At 39.2% G+C, this 14,412-nt stretch overlaps 1 protein-coding gene across 5 annotated transcripts in view; it reads right to left on the bottom strand.

Moving 5' to 3' along the window:
- OXR1 (oxidation resistance 1) overlaps positions 1-14,412 on the bottom strand; it is a 519,109-nt gene that overhangs the window by 250,951 nt on the left and 253,746 nt on the right. For all 5 annotated transcript variants that reach the window (XM_013996553.2, XM_013996555.2, XM_021090590.1 and 2 more), the window contains one exon: positions 9,016-9,212. In XM_013996553.2, coding sequence (XP_013852007.1) covers positions 9,016-9,212 — 197 coding nt within the window. The remainder of the gene's footprint in view (positions 1-9,015; positions 9,213-14,412) is intronic.

The following is a 14,412-nucleotide window of genomic DNA, read 5'->3' on the forward strand; positions in this document are numbered from 1 at the left end:
CTCACACTGTACTAAGTGCTGGGATTCATGAAATTAACAGCATATTTCCCCACCCATAAGAACTGAGACTGGGTATGGAGACAGATATGCCAACACAAGAAGGTAAGGAAGATGCCTAAGTGACAGATGCCAAGGGAGCTGATAAGCGGGGAGGACAGAGGGTGGTGAAGGGTGACTGGATCTATGTCACCGATAAAGAGCCTCCAAGTGTCTTTATAGTCTGGTGTGATTCCTCCAGCAGGCGCTCCTTTTCCCCCCACATACGTGGTAACCACCTCAAAAGCAAGGCTGTCTGTATTACTCTTCTTTCTATTCTGAGCAGCATCTTCCAGGAGGCCTTCCCACAGCAGGGTCTGATGGGGAAACCAATCAGCATTTGGTGTGTCACTGAATGACTCTCATTATGGGGACATCTATTCCAGAGCTGTCCCACTCCCTAACGGTCAAAGGGAAAAAAAATCTCAGAATGGAAAGACACCGGTACCTCTTACTAATGGTCACAGATGCTGAAGAGAGACATGTGGACTTTGGCTTTAGAGTCTGAATCAAGGAACAAGTATTACATGGATTGTACAAGCAAGGCTTAGGCAGTAACAGGTTGTAGGCAGTAACTGGATCCTGTGTGCCCAGTTGTCTTCATTACCTCTTCATTGCCTACTTCACACTGGTTCAGGAGTCCTTATACGTAGTTCTCTGACTTACAGGTAGAGAATACATGGGGTATTAACAATAGCTGAGTCTACTTTTGGGTTTCATCTTCCACCTTTAAGCAGAGACTATGTTTTTGAAGGATACAAGGATACACTGTCAAACTCAAGTAGTTCTATTGATCACAAAGACACACTGGAGTAGGGAACAATTCTATTCCGTTTTCATCTGTAGGCATCAGAGCTAGCCCGTGTATTTAATGTTATATTATTCTAGTTCTAATGAACACTTTTATTTTAAAATAATAATAGAATTTTAAGATTTTCCATTCGGGCGCAGCAGAAACGAATCCGACTAGGAACCATGAGGTGGCTGGTTCAATCCGTGGCTTTGCTCAGGAATTAAGGATCCGGCATTGCTGTGACCTGTGGTGTAGGTTGCCGATGCAGCTCGGATCTGGTGTTGCTGTGGCTGTGGTGTAGGCCGGCAGCTACAGCTCCAGTTCGACCCCTAGCCTGGGAACCTCCATATGCCGCGGGTGTGGCCATAAAAAGACAAAAAATAATTATAATAGTAATAGAATTTTAAGGTATCTGAAAGGACTTCAAATAGCTAGTCTGGTATAGGTCACAACTATAGACCATGCAATCAATTTACTGCATTTAAAAAATGAAAATAACGATCAGAATGGAGAGTAAAGGAAATGCTTTTAGGAAATTGTTTTCCCACTGTGTTTTGGTTGACTGTGCCCTGCATACGTGGTGTAAAATGCGTTTGGCAGAATTCTAAGATGGTCCCCAGGATCCTCCTCCCCTCCAATGTACACACCTGTGTAATCCCCAGGCTTATGAATATCATAGATGTGACTCCCATGATCAGGTTTTTTTTTTTTTTTTCTTTTTAGGGCCATGCCTGTGGCATATGGAAGTTCCCAGGCTAGAGGATGAATCAAAGCTGCAGCTGGTGGCCTACACCGCAGTCATAGCAATGCCAAAGCCGAGCCACATCTGCAGCCTTCAATGCAACTTGCGGGAGTGCCAGATCCTTAACCCACTGAGTAAGGCCAGGGATCAAACCGTATCTTCTTGGAGACTAGTCGGGGTCTTAACCTGTTGAGCCACAATGGGAACTCGCCACGATTAGGTTTTGTTGACTTTAAAACAGAGAGATCATCAGGGTGGCCTTGACCTAATTACATAAGCCGTTTACATAAGCAGAGAGCTTTCTTGGCTAGCCCCAGGAGAGGAAGCCAGAGATTCAGACTAGAAGAATCTGACCTGTAGTTACTGGCTTGAAGATGGAAGCAGCTACAAGGCAAGGAAAGAGAGTGGCCCCTAAAATTTAAGAGTGAGCATCCAGCTGACAGTCAACAAGGAAATTGGGACTTCAGTTGAACAAATGCAAGGAACTAAATTGTGCCAACAAAAGGAATGAGAAGAAAGCAGGCCTTTCTTTCTTTCTTTCTTTCTTTCAGGGCTGCACCCATGGCACATGGGAGTTCCCAGGCTAAGGGTTGAATCAGAGCTACAGCTGCCAGCCTAGACCACAGTCACAGCAACTTAGGATCCAAACTGTGACTGTGATCTACACCACAGCTCATGGCAACGCTGGGTCCTTAACCCACTGAGTGAGCCCAGGGATTGAACCTGTGTCCTCATGGATCCTAGTCAGGTTCACTACCACTGAGCCACAATGGCAACTCCCAGTATGTCTTTCCTTAGTTGAACCAACCTCCAGAGGAAAACTTGCCCAGTTAACACCTTGATTTTAGCCTCACAGATACCCTAAGCAGAGAACCTGTGATGCTATGTTGGGTTTCTGACCTACACAACTGTGAGCTGATAAATGGATGTTACTTTAAACAGCAAAGTTTGTGGTGATTTATTTCATCACAATAGAAAATAGATACAGTACTTCATATGGTCTACTATATGAAAAAAAAAAGAGAGCAAGAGAAAAAAATACTCAGAAAGTTTTATTTGGTCTAAATATATATCACTGTACAGATGAGAAAGTTAAGGTCAAGTTATGGTAAATAACTGTGTAAGATTATACAGTTAGTGACAGAAGCATGGTAGAAAAAGCCATTTTGCTTCACAGGTGAATTCTACCAAACATACAAAGAGGAATTATACCCACCCTCCTTAAACTTTTTCAAAAGGGTACAGAAGAAGGAACACTCCCAGAGACGTTCTATGACATCATCATCACCCTAATTCCAAAACCAGACAAAGATAACAGCAAAAAAAAAACTATAGCCAATATCTTTGATGAATATAGATGCAAAAATTCTCAACAAAATTTTAGCCAACCAAATCTAACAACATATAAAAAAGATCATATACCACGACCAGGTGGGATTCATCCCAGTTTCACAAAGATAGTTCCACATATGCAAATCAATCAACATCATACACCACATTAACAAAAGAAAAGTAAAAAGCCATATGATCATCTCAATAGATACAGAAAAAGCATCTGACAAAGTCCAACATCCATTCATGATAAAAACTCTTACCAAAGTAGGTATAGAGGGAACATACCTTAATATAATAAAAGCCTTTTATGACAAACTCACTGCCAATTTAATACTCAATGGAGAAAAGCTGAAAGCCTTCCCACTAAAATCTGGAACAAGACAAGGATGCCCACTCTCACCACTGCTATTCACCATAGTATTGGAAGTACTAGCCACAAAGAAAAGAAATAAAAGGCATCCAAATAGGAAGAGAAGAGGTAAAACTGTCACTGCATGCAGATGACATGATACTATATATATAGAAAACCCTAAGGACTCCACACAAAAACTACTCAAACTGATCAATGAATTCAGCAAAGTAGTAGGATACAAGATTAACATTCAGAAATCGGTTGCATTCTGTATACTAACAATGAAATATTATAAAAGGAAAATACAATATAATACCTTTTAAGATCACACTCCCCAAAATTAAATACCTAGGAATAAACCGAGGAGGTGAAAAACTTATATGCTGAGAACTATAAAACATTAATTAAGGAAATCAAAGAGGATGCAAAGAAGTGGAAAGATAGTCCATGCTCCTGGATTGGAGGAATTAATATTATAAAAATGGCCATGCTACCCAAAGCAATCTACAGATTTAATGTGGTCCCAATCAAATGACCCTTGACATTTTTCACAGAACTAGAATAAATAATCCAAAAATTTATATGAAACCACAAAAGACCGAGAATTACCAAAACAATCCTGAGGAACAAAAACCAAGAAGGTGCCATAACTCTCCTAGGCTTCAGACAATATTACAAAGCTACGGTAATCAAGACAGTGTGGTACTGGTACAACAAAAAAGAACTAGATACCAGCGGAACAGTTTAGAGAACCCAGAAATAAATCCAGACACATATGGCTAACTAATCAATCTTTGACAAAGGATGCAAGAAAATAAAGTGGGAAAAAGACAGTCCCATTAGCAAGTGATGCTGGTAAAACTGGACAGATTCAATGCAATCCCTATCAAATTACCTATGACAGTTTTCGCAGAACTAGAACAAACAATCCAAAAATTTATATGGAATCACAAAGGACCCAGAATTGCCAAAGCAATTCTGAGAAACAAAAACCAAGTAGGAGACATAACTCTCCCAGACTTCAGGCAATATTACAAAACCACAGTCATCAACACAGTGTGGTACTGGTACCAAAACAGACATAGAGAACCAAGAAATAAACCCAGACACATATGGTCAATTAATCTATGACAAAGGAGGCAAGAACATAGAATGGGAAAAAGACAGTCTTTTCAGCAAGTTTTGCTGGGAAACCTGGACAGCTGCATGCAAATCAATGAATAGAACATATCCTCACAACATGCACAAGAATAAACTCAAAATGGCTTAAAGACTTAAATGTAAGACAAGATACCATCAAACTCCTGGAAGAGAATATAGGCAAAACATTCTCTGACATCAACCTTAGAAATGTTTTCTCAGGTCAGTCTCCCAAAGCAACAGAAATAAGAGCAAAAATAAGCCCAGAGGACATAATCAAACTGACAAGCTTTTGCACAGCAAAGGAAACCAAAAAGAAAACAAAAAGACAGCTTATAGCATGGGAGGAAATAGTTTCAGATGATGAACTGACAAGGGCTTAATCTCTAAAATATACAAACAACTTACATACATCATTAGCAAAAAAGCCAACAATCCAATTGAAAAATGGGCAAAATAACTGAATAGACATGTCTCCAAAGAAGATATACAGATGGCCAACACATTAAAAAAGGCTAAACATCACTGATTATTAGTGAAATGCAAATCAAAACTACCGCAAGATACCCCCTCACACCAGTCACAACAGCCATCATTAATAAGTCCACAAATAACAAGTGCTGGAGGGGGTGTGGAGAAAAGGGAACCCCGCTGCACTGTTGGTGGGAATGTAAGCTGGTACAACCATTATGGAGAACAGTATGGAGGAACCTTAGAAAACTATACATGGAACTACCACATGACCCAGCAATCCCATCTCGGGCATATATCTGGACAAAAATTTTCTTGAAAAAGACACATGCACCTGCATGTTCACTGCAGGTCTATTCACAATAGCCAAGATATGGGAACAACCCAAATGTCCATCGACAGACTACTGGATTAGGAAGATGTGGTATATATACACAATGGAATACTACTCAGCCATAAAAAAGAACAAAATCATGCCATTTGCAGCAACATGGATGGAACTAGAGACTCTCATACTGAGTGAAGTAAGTCAGAAAGAGAAAGACAAATAGCATATGATATCACTTATATCTGGAATCTAATATAGGGCACAAAGGAACCTTTCCACAGAAAAGAAAATCATGGACTTGGAGAATAGACTCATGGTTGTCAAGGGGAAGGAGGAGGGAGCAGGATGGATTGGGAGCTTAGGGTTAATAGATGCAAACTATTGCCTTTGGAATGGATTAGCAATGAGATCCTGCTGTGTAGCACTGGGAACTCTATCTAGTCACTTATGATGGAGCATGATAACGTGGGAAAAAAGAACGTATATATGTATGTGTAACTGGGTCACATGCTGTACGATAGAAAATTGACAGAACACTGTAAGCCAGCCACAATGGAAAAAAATAAAAATCATTATACATAAAAAAAGAAAAAATTTCTTTAGCTACAGTCCCGATACAGTAATTACATTCCTTTTGCTTTACCTGAAGACTCATATATCTCATATCGGTAGAGGATAGATTTCCCCCTACTTATTTTAAAACAATGAAATTGTATTATATTTCTCATAAGATGGATTTTTCTCCTATAAAAAAGCCATGAGTATATTCTGTCCCATTTTTTTTTTACTGCTACAACAGGCTTAATATGTTTCTGTTATTAGGAATAATTAAGGATCTGAATCTATCATCTACACAAGGAGGCAACAATTTCTCTTTCCTAGAGTTCTTTCAACAAGTAGTACATCCATACATAAACTCACAAGGAATAAAAGCTGTGAGATCAAAAGCAGTTTCTAGAAAAGTTGATGCAGCCGCTTATTACCCAATAAGCGACATTAAATAAAACCAAAACTTTCTAGTTCTTTTTTTAATGTAAAAAAATTCTCTGATTCCCAGAATGATGGCTTGAATTTTAGTAAACCACTTTAAATACAGTACTGCACTTCATTGCTAAATTTAATTGTAGTACTTAACTCTGCCACAAGAGGGCTCCCAGGCTTTTCCAGCTGTGTGAGCCATAAATCAAGACCTTGAAAGCATACCTTTAAATGAAAAGGTATATTGGCCCTTGGATGGGTTAGTTGGTATGGTTTCCTTAAGGTAGACTATCTGGGAATTGCAGTAAAAATATCATTCCACTGCATTACACACAGGAACTCCTCTGACTCACCTCTGTGTAGAGGGGGATGGCATCCTCCTGTGTGACATAGAAGGCTGACTCTAAAATGTCATGAGAAGGTTAATTTCACTTGCAGAGTCTGCTAACTCCTGCTCACAGTTTTTCTTTAATTTCTTTAGGGTTCTATCCCTCATTTATTAAAATAGAGAATTTAGTACTTATAAGAATTGTGAGGATCAACTAAGAAAAAAAGGATTACCAAGACATTTACTAAGGGATACTAAAATAGATTTGTTCTGTGAAGTGATCTTTCAATATAGGCGATTAACAGTTGCTAATATTTCAGCCTTGAAAATGTCCCCAGGTTAAAATTAGTAGAAGGATTATACCACCAGAGGATACTTGACAATTCACGTGTCTATTTCAACAAACAGACATGCCACAGGCACTGACTACAAATCAAATAGCTGCAAGTACAATAATTAAACATTCACTAGTAACAGGACAATTTAAAAGAACTTATAGTTCATCCTTCTGTAATCCAAACACCATTCAGACTTCTATTCTTCAGATGTAGTTCTTTATTTGCTTTGGCCAAGCTGGTCAATGTTCCACTCTCATGTTCTCATCTTTAAGAAATACTGAGTTTGTACAATAAACTTGGTTTTCTGAAGGTGAAATACTGTCTTCTTAGCCATGTAATAAATCAGAAAAGTAATAGATGGTGGCACATATGTTGAAGGATGAGAGGAGAGGACATTGGAAAATGGAGAGGCAGTTATGTAAACATCAGAGGCTTTTCAATTGATTGATTTTTAAAACTCTGCTATTGCAATGGAAATATGTGCCTGTCTTCACTCTCTTGTAAAAATTTGCATTCCACCTGACCATAGACATCCTCAAAGACACCAAGCCTGTTGCCTATTGAAAAATGAGACTTGAACGTCTTCCTCTAGAAAGAGGAAATCTGAGAGGGGTACAGGAAGACATAAAACAGCAGGAAGGGAAAGCATGGCTTCAGAAGTCAAACCTTGAAATACTAGAAGGCATACACGGAGGCATCTCTTCACGTTTGAAGGAAGTAATTTAACCCAAAGACACAGGAGAATGGCTGTACAAAGACATGCAGAAAATTGGTGTGGAGATCAGAACTAGAAATCTGGTCTGATGACATTTCTAGATAGAGACACAAAAACATCTGAGAAAAAAATTCCAAACATCCTCTACTGGGGTGTTGGGGTTTTGGACAGCAAGTAAAATATGACCCCTTTGATGTAACTTTGGTAAAGCCATTAAGCCAGTGTCGACAAGGAGGGCTTTTGGTGATGACCAAATCTCCCCAATGAAACAAGAAACAACACAAGAGCACCCATCATCTCTCTAACTTCATCTCCCCTAAGCATGACCCTCTCCCATATATATGTTTCACATCTTCTGTCTCAAATACACCAAAACACTAAAAATTGTTCCTGTCAGTTAAAAATCAAGGTCAAAGACATAATGAAAGATATTGGTACATAAACGTTGGTAATTCAACTTACTTGGATTGATTACCTCTAACACTCCAATTACATGTTAAAGTTCAAAATTATAGGATATTATCCTACCTGGGGAAGAGAGCATAATGCCTGCCCAACTCTATCCACAGCCTACCACCCTGCCATGCAGTGAGATCTGGATGTGTGTCAGTCTTTCGGCTGTGAAGCAATGTGCAAGATGACAACAGACCTACAGCGCAATTTGTCCTTCCTCAGAAGGCAGTAATTTTCTAGTTTCTTAGTGGCTTCGTTAGTTACTGGCTAACATCATCCACTGCCTCAAGGACCTGACAGAACAGGGTCAGAGACTTGAGAGCCGGGAGGGAAAAAGGAAAAGAAGAGAAACCCCAAACCAAAAACAAACTGGTGCTGCCTAAAGGCTGACCAAAAAGAAAATAGCTCATAAAGCGTAAAACTTGGAAAACCATATACAATTTATTTCTCTGAGGCAGAACAGAAAAGGTCCTCAAGTCTGCTTTCTTTTTTTTTTTTTCTTACTTAACTTTTCTGAAGGTTTGCAGTATTTTCCAACTTTATGTTCAGACTAAATGAGAAAATGTCCACATAAACCAGGATAAAGATAAACAGTTGGCCCTCTGTATCCTTGGGTTCTGCATCCACACATTCAACCGAGGGCTGAAAATATTTGGAGAGGAAATTCAGAAAGTTCCAAAAGACAAAACTTGAATTTACTATGCACCTATAACTATTTACATAGCACTTACAATATAGTTGGTATTATAAGGAACCTAGAGATGATTTCACGTACATGGGAGGATGTGCTGGGTTATATGCGAATACTATGCCATTCTATATAAGGGACTTGAGAGCATCCTAGAATTTTAGTATCTCTGAGGGGTCCTGGAACCCATCTCCGTGGATACTGAGGGACGACTGTACATGTTATGTACACAAAGGGGCACTTAGCCACAGGCCCACACATTCATGGTGCTGTTTAAATAGACCCCCTCTATTCACTTACATAAAGTGTGGTACTCACCAATGGTGTAGAACCTCTTCAGTTCACTCCTCCGGGAAGGATGCTTCTGGGAATTTGCTGCGTTATTCTGTTCTTCTTCAATGATGGGTGTCTTGGGTGCAGGCGGCTTACTGGCTTGTGGCATTTGCTTTCCTGCACCAGCCAAAGGGTTGAACCCTGGAGCAGTAATATCCACCGACTGGGACTTTTTCTTCAACCTACAGGTAAAGAATATCACATGTTGTAACTACTGACTCCGGAGACAGAGGGACACACTCTTTTCACATTGATCACCACCATATTTTTTTTTTTCAACAAATGAGTTATATTTGGCCTTGAAATAGAACAAAGTTTATTCAGAAATTATAGGCCTTCCCTACAGTATTTTTAATTCTTCGAATGTTTTGAAATTAGTGGGGGGAAAAGTCTTCTAATCATTTTGAAAAGTTTCACTAAAATATCTTAAAAGGTTACAGTGATAAAAGGACTTTTATTTTTCAAAGAGCAAACTAAAATGCGGCTTCAGACAAAGACAATGCATTTGGCTATTGCTTTTCATTTTGAAAAGAGTATTTTTTTAATGCTATAGTAAAACGTTAGTTAGAAATAAATAATTGCAACCCAGAAAAGATTAATGAAATGCTTACTGGTATAACTAAAGGCTGCCACTGCTTTTCTGTTTCATCAGTAATAGCATCTCAGCTGGAAAAATTATAGAGTTTATACTGTTTCTCTAGATACTCTTGATGGCAATAAACATACTGCTCACTCCTACATGTCAGAGAGAGCTGATATCAGGCCTAACGTGGAAAGCAAAAGGCTCTCCATAAAACATTTCCCCACTCAAATACAAGATTGTTTCTCTTGGGATTTCCCATCATCATGGCTCAGTGGAAATGCAGCTGACTAGTATCTATGAGGATGAAGGTTCGATCTCTGGCTTCACTCAGTGGGTTCTGGCGTTGAGGTTATTAGCTGTGGTGTAGGTCACAAATGCAGCTCAGATCTGGCGTTGCTGTGGCTATGGCATAGACCAGCAGCTACAACTCCAATTCAGCTCCTAGCCTGGGAACCTCCATGTGCCATGGGTGCGGCCCTAAAAAAAAAAAACTCAGTAATGTTAACTGAGTCATAATCTCAATTTACTCCTGACCCTTGGTACTTCTGGAGGCCAATGTTAATTTTTTTTTTTTGTATTTTTAGGGCCACACCCATGACATTTGGAGGTTCCTAGGATAGAGGTCTAATCAGAACTGAAGCCGCTGGCCTACACCACACCCACAGCAACTCAGGATCTGAGCCGCATCTGCAACCTACACCACAGCTTACAGCAATGCCAGATTCTTAACCCACTAAGCAAGGCCAGGGATCAAACCTGCATCCTCATGGATACTCGTTAGGTTTGTTAACCACTGAGCCATGATGGGAACTCTCAAGTGTCATTTTTCTTTTTTTTTGACTTTATTATTATTATTTTTTTAATAGTTATTTCCCCAGTCATTTTTGCAGTCATAATTCCCTACAGAAAATAAGTTGGCAGTTTTCTTTATCAGTTATGGTCATCACAACTGCACATTTGCTAGAAATTTCCTAGATGTTTCATATGCCTTCACACCTCCAGGTTTTTTTCAAGCTTTTCCAATACATTCACCTCCACCTTCTGCCCCAGTGTGAGACCCTGCTCCTGCTTCTAGACTCAGCTTAGAGGGTGGTCTCCTCTGGGAAGTTTTCTATGATATGGATCTTGGTAGCCTTAGACCACTCTGTAGAGGGGCTCTTTCATCAGGAACTCTCAATAACCTTCTATTAAATTGAATTTTCCAGAGCAAAAGCTTTGCTAAAGGAAGAGAATACGTAAATTAGCAGAAATTCTTTAATGAAAGAAGTGTTTACTAAATTTTAGTCATTTAATTATCACCCATATGATAGCTGCCATAGTCACATACCACCTATGCTACCTACTTAATATTTATGAAAATTGACTCTCTTTATCCAAATTGCAAACAAATTCATTAAAAAGTGTTCCACGGAGCTGGTCATGGGAAATGAAAATGATTAACACCACACTGTGTTCATAACAGACCAACCAGAATGGCTAAAATGTCAGACATGACATCCAGTGTGGAGATGAGGAGCAACTGGAACTCTGGGACACGATGCTGGAGACCACTTTGGGCAAAGGTCTGGTATTATCCGCTTAGCTGAAGCCATGCATCTTTTGACTCATCAATTTTATTCTTAGTATTTATCCTACACAAATAAAGACATGTTCACCAAAAGACTGAGTCAAGAATATTCATAGGACTTTCTGTAATACACACATATCAAAATTATCCCAAAGGTCTTACCAACAGTATAAATGGGTAAATGAGTTGTGATACTTTGAAATTGGCATTTTATATAGCAACAGAAATGAATGAACTAAAGCTACTTGCAACATGGATGGCTTTCATAAAAATAATGTTGAGCAAAGGGAGACACATACAGAAAAGTACATACTATATGATTCCATTTATATGAAGTCCAAATAGAAGCAAAACTACCTCTGATATAAAAGCATGGGTAGGATAACTTTGGGGAAGTTATTACATTAATAGAGACATGAAGGGCTTTCTGGGATTCTGGTACTGTTTTGTTTCTTGATCTGGATTCTGGGTATCGGGATGTACTTAGTGAAAATCTAACGATCTATGATTTCTGCATCTTTTCGGAGTATATAACAAGCTCCAACAAAAAGTTTCCAATCAAAATTTGAATGCATTTTTAACTTATTCATTTACAATGAAGATTACATACAGTGACTGAATGGCTGCCTGCTACAAAAAGGTGACAGTAAGAAAAAAAGAGAAGGAAATTCTTGGCCTCTAGTTGCCCAAAGATGGCCAGAGTAGAATAGATCTAAATAAGTATCCTTTCAAACAACTCATACAACTTAACAGCCAAAAAACAAAAAACACAATTGAAAAATGGCGCAAGACCTAAATAGACATTCCTTCAAAGAAGGAAGATATATGGATGGCCAACAGGCACATGAAAAAAATGTTCAACGTCACTAATTATTAGAAAAATACAAGTCAAAAATACAATGAGGTACCATCTCACACCAGTCAGAATGGATATCATTAATAAGTCTACAAATAACAAATGCTGGAGAGGGTGTGGGGAAAACAGAACCCTCCATCACTGTTGGTAGGAATGCAAACTGGTACAACCACTATGGAAAACAGTATGGAAGTAGCTCAGAAAACTAAATATAGAACTATCACATGACCCAGCAATCCTCCTCCTGGGAATATATCTGGACAAAATGTTCCTTCAGAAAGTTACATCTACCCCTATGTTTATCACAGCACTATCCACAATAGCCAAGAAATGGAAGATAACCTAAATGTCCATAATCAGATAAATGGAATAAGACGATGTGGTACATGTACACAATATATTGTATATATGGCTTGTAGACTGCTCATCCACAAAAAAGAACAAAATAATACTATTTGCAGCAATGTGGATGGAACTAGAGATTCTCATACTAAGTGAAGTCAGTCAGAAAGAGAAAAACAAATACCATGTGACATCACTTATATCTAGAATCTAGTATATGGTACACATGAACCTATCTACAGAAAAGAAACAAACTCATGGACTTGGAGAACAGACTTCTTGTTGCCAAGGGGGACGGGGAGGGATTGGGATGGACTGGGAGTTTGGGGTTAGTAGGTGCAAATTTGGCATGGATTAGCAAGGAGGTCATGCTGCATAGCACAGGGAACTATATCCAATCACTTGTGATGGAACACGAAGGAAGATCATATGAGAAAAAGAATGTATAAATATGTGTAGCTGGGTCACTTTACTGCAGAGCCCAAATTGACAGAACATTGTAAATCAGCTCTAATTAAAATTTTTTTTAAAATTATGGAGTTCCCGTCGTGTTAACAAACCCAGCTAGTATCCATGAGGATGAGGGTTTGATCTCTGGCCCCGCTCAGTGGGTTAAGGGTCTCCAGCATTGCCGTGAGCTGTGGTGTAGGTTGCAGATATGGCTCAGATCCCCTGTTGCTATGGCTCTGGCGTAGGCTGGCGGCTGAAGCTCCAATCAACCCCTAGCTTGGGAACCTTCATATGCCATGGTGTGGCCCTAAAAAAAGACAAAAGACCAAAAAAAATTAAATTAAAAAAAAAAAAACAAAACTCAGATTTCACACTATGTGTGATTGACAAGCCTGCTGGCAAGTAAGCAGACCCATCTCAGACCACTGATATTACTGACGGACATAAAAAAGTATGTGTTTTCTAGAAATCAATTTTTTTTATTCAAGAAAAAGAAAAGAAATATCCTTTCCTCACTGGGGACAGGTCTTGCCCATAGTCATCCCCCTGATTTTCATGAACTGAAAGAGATCATTCATGTGTTCCTTGAATGGCTTCTCTGTATCAGGTTCTACTCTGGGCACCAGGGAGACACAGTGAACAAAAGGGGCAAGATATCTGCCACCATGGAATCTTCATGCTTATGGAGGGAGACAAGTAATAAGTAAATAAACAAAGCAATATATAACAAATCAAGTGGCCAAAAGTGCTGTGGAGTTAAAGTAGAATAAAAACGATAGAGAATAGAGGTGTACATACGTATTATTACATAAAGGAGAAGTGGCAAGAAGTGCTGTGGAATTAAATAATGTAGAATAAAAATGATAGGGAATAGAGGTGTACGTGATACTACCACATAAAGGAGAGGGCAAAGGTAGGGCTCTTGGGCCATCAGACTTTTGGAAAGAGACCTGAAGGAGGGAATCATGAGCATATTTGGGAAGCAGCATTTCAGAAAATGGGGAACATGTTTGTTGTGTGTTAAAGGAACAAAGCAGCCAGAGCAGAGGGGAAGAGAAGGAGGGGATGAGGTCAACAAGATGCTGCTGGGATACAGGGGAAAGAGGACAGATTACATAGAGAGTCAAGGTCATTAGAGAATGAGGCCCTTAGAGAATGAGAGTGTCTAAACAGAGGAGGCATGGTGTGACGACTCTATTTTAGAAGAATTGCTCTGGTTGCTTCGTTGAAATTAGTTTGAAGGCTGTATCTCCAAGTTAAGCAAACTGCATGCGATGGCCTTCAAGGAGTCCCACATACTGGAGGAAACAGGGATATACTCTGCACAGGTTATCTACTGATTAATACCTGGGTCTTCCGATAGCATCATTCTTGTCTTACTCTGGAGTCTGCAGTGCTAAAGAAGGCATTAAGATTCATAAGAAATTGGAGGTCACCAAGGCAACAACATTGATTTGTCCCATCACGGCTTTCCAGAAAAACACACTTAGAACACACATAAACTTAGACCAAAAATATCATGTTGAACCCTACAAACTCTAAGAAATCACCAATATTTGACCATTTTCACCCAGAAATATGTTG

This window comes from Sus scrofa, chromosome 4 (genome assembly GCF_000003025.6).
Source record: "Sus scrofa isolate TJ Tabasco breed Duroc chromosome 4, Sscrofa11.1, whole genome shotgun sequence".
Classification (NCBI taxonomy): domain Eukaryota; kingdom Metazoa; phylum Chordata; class Mammalia; order Artiodactyla; family Suidae; genus Sus; species Sus scrofa.